The sequence below is a fragment of the Paramormyrops kingsleyae genome, chromosome 14, assembly GCF_048594095.1.
Source record: "Paramormyrops kingsleyae isolate MSU_618 chromosome 14, PKINGS_0.4, whole genome shotgun sequence".
Classification (NCBI taxonomy): Eukaryota; Metazoa; Chordata; class Actinopteri; order Osteoglossiformes; family Mormyridae; genus Paramormyrops; species Paramormyrops kingsleyae.
This window is the reverse complement of record NC_132810.1, coordinates 10,870,122-10,881,578: the sequence shown is the minus strand read 5'-3', so window position 1 is coordinate 10,881,578 and position 11,457 is coordinate 10,870,122. Positions and strand designations below refer to the sequence as shown.

The 11,457-nt window shown below is 39.6% G+C and overlaps 2 protein-coding genes across 3 annotated transcripts; both read left to right on the top strand.

The window, feature by feature from the left end:
* The first annotated feature begins 975 nt into the window (after positions 1 to 975).
* hsp90aa1.1 (heat shock protein 90, alpha (cytosolic), class A member 1, tandem duplicate 1) lies at positions 976 to 5,424 on the top strand. The gene is made up of 11 exons (XM_023828293.2): positions 976 to 1,193; positions 2,001 to 2,150; positions 2,292 to 2,658; positions 2,748 to 2,881; positions 2,985 to 3,290; positions 3,422 to 3,587; positions 3,673 to 3,863; positions 3,947 to 4,094; positions 4,183 to 4,451; positions 4,546 to 4,879; positions 5,050 to 5,424. The coding sequence occupies exons 2-11, from the start codon at positions 2,001 to 2,003 to the stop codon at positions 5,157 to 5,159; spliced, it is 2,175 nt and encodes a 724-aa protein (XP_023684061.1). The 5' UTR covers positions 976 to 1,193; the 3' UTR covers positions 5,160 to 5,424.
* Positions 5,425 to 6,039: 615 nt separating this feature from the next.
* Positions 6,040 to 11,249, top strand: LOC111852409 (heat shock protein HSP 90-alpha-like). Of its 2 annotated transcripts, none has more exons than XM_023828292.2 (11): positions 6,040 to 6,242; positions 7,472 to 7,621; positions 7,776 to 8,142; positions 8,303 to 8,436; positions 8,543 to 8,854; positions 8,997 to 9,162; positions 9,268 to 9,458; positions 9,631 to 9,778; positions 9,910 to 10,178; positions 10,279 to 10,612; positions 10,741 to 11,249. In XM_023828292.2, exons 2-11 carry the CDS (start codon positions 7,472 to 7,474, stop codon positions 10,851 to 10,853), a joined length of 2,184 nt encoding a protein of 727 aa, XP_023684060.1. In that variant the 5' UTR covers positions 6,040 to 6,242; the 3' UTR covers positions 10,854 to 11,249. The 2 variants fall into 2 exon arrangements, with proteins under 2 accessions (XP_023684060.1, XP_023684059.1); XM_023828291.2 differs by lacking the exon at positions 6,040 to 6,242 and adding an exon at positions 7,061 to 7,255.
* The last annotated feature ends 208 nt before the right edge of the window (positions 11,250 to 11,457 follow it).

Below are 11,457 nucleotides of genomic sequence, written 5' to 3'. Positions count from 1 at the left end.
TGAATTTATTCATGTTTTATAAGCAGAATAAATTGGTTGGCATAACCATTTGCCATTCTAGCACTCACCTCGTGTTCGTCCCTCAAGAGTACATATTAATCATCTTAAATGTCATAGTACAATGAGTAAAAACAGATATTTCTGGTTCTCTTAAATGCAAAAGAAAAGAAGATGACAAGTATTTTCCCGTGACCACAAAGATGTAAAAACGCATAGACGCTTACTCTACCGGCGTAATGACCGGATTCGTATCCTGCAAACATGCAATTTATAGCTCAATGATTGCGCAATGCTACCTGACTTCTAGAACCCTCCACAAGCTGGTTTTGCCCCCTCTTGTGGCCAGATCAGTAAATGACAGCTATGAACACATTCTCGATTTATCACAGAAATTCCAGTCTTCTCTATGTCACATAAGGTCAATGACTACACCTGAGAAATTATCATCAATTTTAAAATACTACAAATTTCTAAATCAGTTTATATGTGGTGGTTTTGCTATTTGTAGTGTTTTCAAATGTGGAATGAGTCAATTAATATATTATTGTGGAATCTTTAAAATTCTGTTTATTAATAATACTTTTATGACATTGACAGTACACCAAGTACATCAGCTTGTTCCATGTATTATTGGTTGAAAACAAATCCCTCAAGTTCATTGCCAGTTTAAAAGTAATATTTCATATAACAAATTAAAGCTTTTGTAATAAATTAGAAATGCCTCTATTTAAGGGAGACTGTCCATAGTGGTTGGAAACAAATCCATCAAGAATATTTTGTATATTAGTTGCAAGCTTCATATTAAATAAATTGGAAACTTCTTTATTTTAGGGAGGCTGTCCATGTTCTGGCACATTGTGTAGAGATGGCACGTTATGACACCACACATATCAAGCCAACAGCCTAAACTCGTGACAGGAGCCAGATTGGCAGGCCCCCCTGTCAATCTACAGCCCTAAAAGGGCACACAAGGGCAGCTACACTTCTGTCCTCCTTCAGTTCACAGTTGCTTTCTTTAGGCTTCTCTTCCTTCTGGAACTCTCTGCTTGGGAGTTACTAGAAGGTCCATCAAGTATAAAACAAGTGGCGGTGGGCTGCAGGATTCAGGCGACTGCAGCTACAAACTGCATCAAGTGAGAAACAGAGAGACAACCAGTGAACACATATCAACTCTTCCAGCACACTTTGCAAAGGTAAGTCTTTGGGCATAAAGAGGATATACATAAGAACTAAAGTACAAATCTCTCAGTGTCTTGCCTTGAGACATTGCTTTATGTTTGCATTTTGCAAAAGCACTTTATTTATATGTTTTTGTTGATTAACACCAAATTCAGGTAGTTTAGTGATGTACAGACAGTCTGTCGTTTACATTAGCATTGCCAGTTGAGAGTGGAACCTTGGACTGAGTGATGTAGAAAATGTATATAGAATAGCTCACGCTAGCTACGAATGCTGGATGAGTCTCTAACAGAGAGAGGCATGGACATTGAATTATAAGTGTATGTATAAAAATATAGAAATAATGGAAAGACCAGCTAAGCTTAGGTTTTGTTTTAGATGTGGGCATAAATGGTCTTCCATGAAGGAAGCATACACTTTTCTAATATTTGGCCAGCTCTTAAAGCACAGATATAGAGGCATTGCTTTTATTTCACAATGTGACATTAGCAGCCCAAAAGATCGTTTTAAATGGATGACTAGTATTCTGAAGTAATTTGTACTGAGACACATGGGTTTATATTACACAATTTCAGCTGCTGAAATCTGAGCGGCGTACAGTGGCTAACCTGCCTCTTGCAAGGACAGAATAGGCCTTTGGAGTTTGTGCATGTGCATGGCTGTGAGTTCTATATGTCCCCCTCTAGTGGCCATGGTATTCCACTGCCAGACATCTCTTTTTAATCTCTATTAAGTATTAATTCATTAAAGATTGTTTAAGCATAATAGGAATTTATATTCAAAAGTTATACATCATTTATATCTGCCAACTGTTCATACAGATGCCAGAGAAAGCCGACCAACCCATGGAGGAGGAGGTGGAGACCTTTGCCTTTCAGGCAGAGATTGCTCAGCTGATGTCCTTGATCATCAACACGTTTTATTCTAACAAAGAGATCTTCCTCAGGGAGATTATCTCCAACTCGTCAGATGTGAGTATATTGAAAAATGAAGATCATTGAAACGTTCATAATCTATATAAGTACTTTAATCTTAGGCATGCTGCAATGGTTCAATTAAATGATAACTACTATAATATCATTTATTTATTATTATTGCTCTATTTTACACAGGCTCTTGACAAGATCAGATATGAAAGCCTGACTGACCCCTCCAGAATAGAGTCTTGTAAAGACCTGAAGATTGACATAATCCCTGACCAAGTAGCACGTACACTGACCATAGTAGACACTGGTATTGGGATGACCAAGGCTGACTTGATCAACAACCTGGGTACGATTGCCAAGTCAGGAACCAAGGCCTTCATGGAAGCCCTGCAGGCTGGAGCTGACATCTCCATGATTGGCCAGTTTGGTGTGGGCTTCTACTCTGCTTACCTAGTGGCAGAGAAAGTAACTGTCATCACTAAGCACAACGATGACGAGCAGTATATGTGGGAATCGGCAGCGGGCGGCTCCTTCACCGTAAGACCTGACAACAGTAAGTTACAACCTAAATGATAATATCTACTTTCATATAAATTATCATCAGCATCTGTTTGGTTCACATTATAATACAACTGTTTCCAGGTCAGCCTCTTGGTCGTGGGACTAAGGTTATACTCCACCTGAAGGAAGATCAGATTGAGTACACAGAAGAGAAGCGTATCAAGGAGACTGTGAAGAAGCACTCACAGTTCATTGGCTACCCAATAACTCTTTATGTGAGTGCCCAGAACAAATAAGAAATCAATATTTGTGAACAGGAACCAACAAATTGACAATCAAATGATTGTGATTTCAAGAAATTTCCCTTGTTTTCATTAGGTGGAGAAGCAGCGTGAGAAGGAGGTAGATTTGGATGAGGGGGAGGCTGCTGAGGAAGTGAAGGACACAGCAGAAGCAGAGAAGGATAAGCCTCAGATCGAGGATGTTGGCCCGGATGAGGATGAAGATACAAACCAGTCAAAAAATAAGAGGAAGAAGAAGGTAAAAGAAAAATACATTGATGCACAGGAGCTGAACAAGACTAAGCCCATCTGGACACGCAACCCAGATGACATCACCAATGAGGAATATGGTGAATTTTACAAGAGCTTAACTAATGATTGGGAGGACCATCTGGCTGTCAAGGTGAGGATTTCTTGTGTTTTATTTTGATAATAGTTGCTCATATAAATTTGTTTATAAGTACTTCACTTACCATATCAGCTAGTTCTTTCCTACATATGATCATCTACAAAATGTTTGACTTTCTTTTGCAGCACTTCTCAGTGGAGGGCCAGTTGGAGTTCCGTGCACTTTTATTTGTGCCTAGAAGGGCTGCCTTTGATCTATTTGAGAATCGCAAGAAGAGGAACAACATCAAGCTCTATGTACGCAGAGTCTTCATTATGGACAACTGTGAAGAGCTAATACCTGAATATCTCAGTGAGTGACTTTTTCTTCTTCACAGCAAGTAATACCTTGTTATCTTGAGTCAGATATATTTTTAATCTTTTCTCTCTTTGGGCAGATTTCATCAAAGGTGTGGTGGATTCTGAGGACCTTCCACTGAACATCTCAAGAGAGATGCTGCAACAGAGCAAGATCTTGAAAGTAATTCGCAAAAATCTGGTTAAAAAGTGCCTAGAGTTGTTTACTGAGATCTCAGAGAACAAGGACAACTTCAAGAAGTTCTATGAACAGTTCTCCAAGAGTATCAAGGTTGGCAATCCAAACAATTTGCTACACACCAACTATTCACTACTATCATGCATAGATAGCTAACAATGATTCTGTTTCTCCAGTTGGGCATCCATGAGGACTCCCAGAACCGCAAGAAGCTCTCTGAACTATTGCGTTATTACACATCCAATTCAGCTGATGAGATGGTATCCCTGAAAGAGTACGTGTCTCGTATGAAGGAAAACCAGAAGCACATCTATTATATCACAGGTATATTGTATTACCTCAAATAAGTCATACAATTTTAACAAATGCTCCAAGACTTCTACTGAACCATTAATGCTAATTCCTTCCATAGGTGAGACCAAAGAGCAGGTGGCCAACTCTGCCTTCGTTGAACGCCTCCGTAAGGCTGGCCTTGAAGTTGTCTACATGATTGAGCCCATTGATGAGTACTGCATCCAGCAACTTAAGGAATATGATGGGAAGAATTTAGTATCTGTCACCAAAGAGGGCCTAGAACTACCTGAAGATGATGAGGAGAAGAAGAAGCAGGAGGAGCTCAAGACCAAATTTGAGAACCTCTGCAAGATTATGAAAGACATTTTGGACAAGAAAATTGAGAAGGTATTTAATCTACAAAAATTGTCTCAATAGAAATCACCTGAATTGAATATATTGCTGAGATAATAATGAATTCTCTTTCTAAACATCTTCTCAGGTTGCAGTGTCAAATCGCTTGGTAGCCTCACCATGCTGCATTGTTACCAGCACATATGGCTGGACTGCCAACATGGAGAGGATCATGAAGTCCCAAGCCCTGCGTGACAACTCCACCATGGGCTACATGACAGCTAAGAAGCATCTGGAGATCAACCCTGAGCACCCCATTATCGAGACACTCAGGCAGAAGGCTGAAGTTGACAAGAATGACAAAGCAGTAAAAGATTTGGTGATCCTGCTCTTCGAGACTGCCCTGCTGTCATCTGGGTTCACACTGGATGACCCACAGACCCATGCAAACCGTATCTACAGGATGATCAAACTGGGCCTGGGTAAGCTTTAATAAAGTCCATCATTCAATACAGTTAAAGTGTTTATAGGATATTTTACATTGCATTGTACACTGCAATTTATTTACTGGATTAACTTGGAGGTCTTAAGGGGTAATTACAGAAACCGCAAGTTGGAGGGTATCTTAAGTTTTTTTTTTTTTCATCTCCAGGAATAGATGAAGAGGATACAAATATTGAGGATGTTATTCAGCCCAGTGATGAGGACATGCCTGTCCTGGAGGGTGACGATGACACTTCCCGAATGGAAGAAGTCGATTGAGTAGCTGGCAATGAAAGGCAAAATATGATCCTTAAATAAATGTGATTTATTTTTCAGATATTTTAAAAGATATAAATATTAATTGTCATCAAAAAATTTAAATGTAGAATTCGCACATGCATACATACTTGAACGAATGAAAGCATCCGTATATCTTTTTGGAGATGATGAAGTTCTATAGCTATATTTTTGCATTCTTCGATGCTTCTTATTTTTTAAATTATGGGATGGTTATGGTTTATAATAAAATAATGATTAAGCCAAATCTTATGTTATCTGTTTCTTCGTTAATAACGCGAATAGGAAGTCGAACTAGCAAAACTATTTTTACTGATGCCATAAAGAATTTTCGAGAATTGCATCGTATTCTCCACACTAAATTATTCATCCTAGGAAAAAATAGCATTTAACTAGGAGATCAATTGTATACACAGCTAAATAAATATGTAGGCAGGACGTCATGTGTCATAACAATTTAATTAGCTTGCTACCTTTTAGAACAATTGTTGATTCATTTTTATTTAAGGCTAAGATACGTTTCCATTTAAACGCCTTACACGCTCCATACAGAAGAAAGCATGCAGCCATGTGATGGCACACGATGACTGAACCATATCAGTGACCCCATCAGGACTAGTTTACAGAAGATTAAGGGGAAAAAATAAGACTAGCCCGTTTGCTGTTTTTTGCATTTTTCACATACTTCAATTGCAATTCCCTTATAACAAATGAGAACTTCCCAGGTCATTCCTCCCTAACACGGCACCGGACAGGTAGCTAAACGTCGTGGGCGGTGTTAGCCGCGCCCTCGGGCCCGCCTTCCCAGCGGCACCGACAGTAAGACGCATGCGCCAGAAGGCGGTCCTCTTTGATGGGCAGCTCAGACTCCCATTAGGTTCACAGAGAGCCTTCGAGAGGTTTCTAGAAGCGCCGGTTGTTCTCGAACTATCTGCCTGAATAGTACAAGAAGACCCTGGTTGTTGTGTCTCCTTGTTCTTTGTACGCTCTGTTGTTGGCAGTATTTTGCTCGACTTGCGAGGTGTCAAGGTTTCCAATTTGCGTTGCTTAATTCACACATTTAAGGTAAGCAAGTAATCACGATCATCCCATCAAACTTTTATTTTAAAATTGCTTGTTATCCCTGTCAGAGGTGTTCTGTCATTTGATGGGCACATCCACTGTAAAAATGTTATTAATGTGGTTTGGTTGTAATGATAGTCTATTCCATCACCCATTTTGAAGTAGTGATCGTCTAATAATTTAGCTGAATCAGTAAGAAATATTAACTTTTGCGAAACTGATTTAACCGAATTTGTCGTTAACTAGGCTTTTACTGGTAAGCCTGTATGGGGTTGCTAGCTTGCTAACTGCACCTGCAACCTAACGAGTGCCCTGTCCATTAGATATTATGGGACTGTCTTGAAACTACTGTGAATTAATTTTGATAGCTGTACTCATGGTTGTACTGGTATATAATAATTACGACTCGATACAGCTACAAAATATGATGCTGCGTAATATTTGTGTGTTTTGGCTATAATTTCAGTATTTTATTATTTTTAAAACTATTGCGATTTTTTAAACCGTAGTATGAAGAAGTTTACTTTGTTCTTTTAAAGAAGAGTCGCCTAAATAATTAACACGATCTTATGTTGTATTGGCTTCTTATTGATAAATTAAAAGCCAGTTGTTTCCGATACTTCTTGATACTGTGATTATTGCAGTTAAGTGACACGTGGAGGGCCCAGGTAGTCTGTCCGCCTCCTCCAAACCAAAGGCGCTGAATTGGCGAGCCATTCTGCTACAAGGCGCGTGACGGTTTGGTAGTTTCTAGAACAATGCAGTGTTCCGAGTGAGCCGCCGGATGGCGCATTTCCACCGTTTTCGGGAGCCGCATGACTTCCTTGAGTACGACTTCCAGAAAAGTCCATGGATGCCGTCACGTCACGATTAGACTTGGAAGACCAGTAGTACATGTTAATGACGGGGAAGGTCGAATTACGAGAAGTGTTTATCTGCCGAAGGAAAATAAGTCGCTTTTTACCCATCTGCCAATATTGTGGTTGCATCTTGACGAGGAATTCCTTATGCTTTCAGTGAGATTTCTAAACTTAAAAGCCCGTCAATGTGTCCAGGAAGTGGGATAATGTTAAGCATAACTGCTAATATATTCAGTCTTTTTTTAAATCTTAAATCTGATTACAAAAGACTGGCATAATTAATGGGTGTGGTGCCCTAAGGGATAGAAATCATTTAATATAACTTAGATATTCAAAGGTTTGATTTGAAAATTATTTAATCCATTTATTTAGATGCCTGAACCACAGGATCAACCCATGGAGGATGAGGTGGAGACCTTTGCCTTTCAGGCAGAGATTGCTCAGCTGATGTCCTTGATCATCAACACGTTTTATTCTAACAAAGAGATCTTCCTCAGGGAGATTATCTCCAACTCGTCAGATGTGAGTATATTGGAAAATTATAAATATTAAAATGACTTAATTTGTGTTTGTGTGTGTGTGTGTGTGTGTGTGTGTGTGTGTGTGTGTGTGTGTGTGTGTGTTTTTTTGTGGGAATTAGAAGTTCTAAGGTTTTGTTTTTTTTTTGCTGTTCTAGGCACTCGACAAAATCCGGTATGAAAGTCTTACAGAACCATCTAAATTGGACACTGGAAAAGATCTCAAGATTGATATAATTCCCAACAAAGAGGAGCGTACCTTGACTCTCATTGACACTGGTATTGGGATGACCAAAGCTGACCTGATCAACAACCTGGGTACGATTGCCAAATCAGGAACCAAGGCCTTCATGGAAGCCCTGCAGGCTGGAGCTGACATCTCCATGATTGGCCAGTTTGGTGTGGGCTTCTACTCTGCTTACCTGGTGGCAGAGAAAGTGTCTGTCATCACCAAGCACAACGATGATGAGCAGTACGCCTGGGAGTCCTCTGCTGGAGGTTCCTTCACAGTTAAAGTGGACAATTGTAAGAATAAACTTTGATCAATTTATAATTAAGAAATTAAATTCAGCTAGCATATTTTACTTTTAACAGTGCAAGTAAAATGTTTTGTACAAAGGTCAAAGCATTTCAGAAATCAAGGAAATTAGTTACTTAACTGACCTAATACCTGTTTGCCCATTAGCTGAACCATTGGGACGGGGCACAAAGGTGATTCTGCATCTGAAGGATGACCAGGCGGAATACCTCGAAGACCGCAGGGTGAAAGAGATTGTGAAGAAGCACTCCCAGTTCATTGGGTACCCCATCACACTATTTGTAAGTGGTTCCATGGAAGCTGTTAGACAAACGTACAATAATGCTGCTAATGTAATGTTTCCAGACTGTTCTCTGCCATTAAATCAACCTTATTCCCTTCCCACAGGTGGAAAAGGAACGTGACAAGGAAGTCAGTGATGATGAGGCAGAAGAAGAAAAGGATAAGGGGGACAAAGAGGAAAAAGAGACAGAGGAAGACAAACCAGAGATTGAGGATGTAGGTTCTGATGAGGAGGAAGATGAAAAGAAGAGCACTGACAAGAAGAAAAAGAAGATCAAGGAGAAGTACACCGACAAGGAAGAGCTGAACAAAACAAAGCCTATTTGGACAAGGAACCCTGATGATATCACTAATGAGGAGTATGGTGAATTCTACAAGAGCCTCACCAATGACTGGGAAGACCACTTGGCTGTGAAGGTGAGTTGTGACTGACAGCTGATCTTATATCTTACACAGTGTGGTTACACTCAAAGTGCTGTCCTACTAAATGAGATCTGGGCTTTCTGGTTTGTCTGTTCTCTCTTGTTTCAACTTGCTTGTCTTTATTTCCTCACCACAGCACTTCTCAGTTGAGGGCCAACTTGAGTTCAGGGCTCTGCTGTTTGTGCCCAGGCGCGCTCCTTTTGACCTGTTTGAAAACAAGAAGAAAAAGAACAATATCAAGCTCTATGTGCGCAGGGTCTTCATCATGGATAACTGTGATGAACTTATCCCTGAGTACCTCAGTAAGATGCTTCTAGACTTATTTGTGTATATATTGTGTCCATCAGAGCCCAGGAAAATGTCTTCAAATGCTGATTTTTTAAATTTTTTTTAACCCTCCCCGGCAGATTTCATCAAAGGTGTGGTGGATTCCGAGGACCTTCCCCTGAATATCTCAAGAGAGATGCTGCAACAGAGCAAGATCCTGAAGGTGATCCGTAAAAACCTGGTGAAGAAGTGCTTGGAGCTGTTTACGGAGCTCTCGGAGGATAAAGACAACTACAAAAAATTCTATGAACAGTTCTCCAAGAATATAAAGGTGAGATGGTCTGCTGTATAATGGATTGAATGGCTATTATTATATTATTATTATTATTATTATTATTATAAATCTATTTAAAAAAAAAAAAAACACCCCACTTATTGCATTTGAATTATTGCGTAAGGGGCTGTAGTTCAAAGGAATTAAAGGTTTCTTTGTTTCATTTCAGCTTGGAATCCATGAAGACTCTCAGAACCGCAAGAAGTTGTCTGAGCTCCTGAGATACTATACATCTGCTTCTGGTGATGAGATGGTCTCCCTCAAAGACTATGTCACACGCATGAAGGAGAATCAGAAGCACATCTATTACATCACGGGTAAGATGTGTTGCAAGCATACTTAAGTACCTAAGGGAAAGTACCTAAATTCTGGGCGATACAAAATGTACATTTTAGTTTTGTTTTAATTTTAGTACTGTGGGTGTTCTAATCACATCATCTTTTTGTAGGCGAGACTAAAGATCAGGTGGCCAACTCCGCCTTCGTTGAACGCCTTCGTAAGGCTGGCCTTGAAGTTGTCTACATGATTGAGCCCATTGATGAGTATTGTGTCCAGCAACTTAAGGAGTTTGAGGGGAAGAATTTAGTATCTGTCACCAAAGAGGGCCTGGAGCTGCCTGAAGATGAGGATGAGAAAAAGAAGCAGGAGGAAAAGAAAGCCCAGTTTGAGAATCTCTGCAAGATAATGAAAGACATCCTGGAGAAGAAAGTGGAGAAGGTGAGAATGCCTATTGGCCAAATATGTCTAGTTGTTGTTTCACTGTACAAAATGAGATTTATGGAAGATTTTAAAAACTTGCTTTTCCCTACTAATATAGGTCACTGTGTCCAACCGATTGGTCTCTTCTCCATGCTGCATTGTTACCAGCACATATGGCTGGACTGCCAACATGGAGAGGATCATGAAAGCACAGGCACTAAGGGACAACTCCACTATGGGCTACATGGCAGCCAAGAAACACCTGGAGATCAACCCTGAGCACCCCATTATCGAGACACTCAGGCAGAAGGCTGAGGCTGACAAGAATGACAAGTCTGTGAAGGACTTGGTTATTCTACTCTTTGAGACTGCCCTGCTGTCATCAGGGTTTACGCTTGATGACCCACAGACTCACTCGAACCGCATCTACAGAATGATCAAACTTGGGCTGGGTGAGTCAATTGCTATTTGAGTAGGTTTTCAAAGGAGTTAAATTTTCTTCAGAGCCAAATGGTATTGCATATCATTTATCCTTGAAGTCAAGGATTTGCCACAATAAAACTATATTGCGTCTCTCCAGGAATTGATGAGGATGACATGCCTACGGAAGCTGAAACAGGTGGTGCTAATATTGAAGATATACCCCCACTGGAAGGGGAAGATGACTCATCCAGGATGGAAGAAGTTGACTAATGATTCCATAAACTCCTCAATGTGTTAATCCAAATGTAAATTGCCCTGTCCTGATTTTTCAATTTAAAATTTATTGTAAATTTTTTTTCCCCATGTTTCCATTTTTGTTACATAATTTTGTATTTATCTACATTCCAGTTTCTTTAATTTGCCTAACATTTAAATGTTAACTTCAAAGTTAATAAAAGTGTCACTGTTGTATTTCTGGTGCCTTTTATTTCAAGATTAATTTGTTTACTAGTTCAATACTGGAATACAGCTAGTTTATTGTAGGTTGTCTGAAATGGGTGGTTCCCACCTCCAGTCATATAAATACTGTTTTTGAAATGTTGTTTCCTGGTTCAAACAGGAAGTCGTTCACCTGTGAGAAAAAAATAAAGACTGCATATCCAGCAAGATTTGGTATTGCTCCATTTCTTATAAGAGCTACCATTGAAAGTTTAGTCCATTTTTGAACTAGGTCTGTGGTACAGACCTTAACTGAGGTATTTCTTACCATGGTCGTAAAGGTAATTTTTAAAAGAATTTGTTTTTGTTTTTTTAAATTGCATTTAACATTTTAATAGTACATGATGTGTATGTTGTGCAGTTAATACTGAAAGAA

Excerpts from the sequence above, each read along its gene's own strand:
- LOC111852409 (XM_023828291.2), top strand. Across the intron at positions 8,855-8,996 it reads AAGACCACTTGGCTGTGAAG|CACTTCTCAGTTGAGGGCCA; the intron begins GTGAGTTGTGAC and ends TCCTCACCACAG. Across the intron at positions 9,459-9,630 it reads AGTTCTCCAAGAATATAAAG|CTTGGAATCCATGAAGACTC; the intron begins GTGAGATGGTCT and ends GTTTCATTTCAG.
- hsp90aa1.1 (XM_023828293.2), top strand. The coding sequence starts at position 2,001 with ATGCCAGAGAAAGCCGACCAACCCATGGAGGAGGAGGTGGAGACCTTT. Across the intron at positions 2,882-2,984 it reads GCTACCCAATAACTCTTTAT|GTGGAGAAGCAGCGTGAGAA; the intron begins GTGAGTGCCCAG and ends TGTTTTCATTAG. Across the intron at positions 3,291-3,421 it reads AGGACCATCTGGCTGTCAAG|CACTTCTCAGTGGAGGGCCA; the intron begins GTGAGGATTTCT and ends TTTCTTTTGCAG.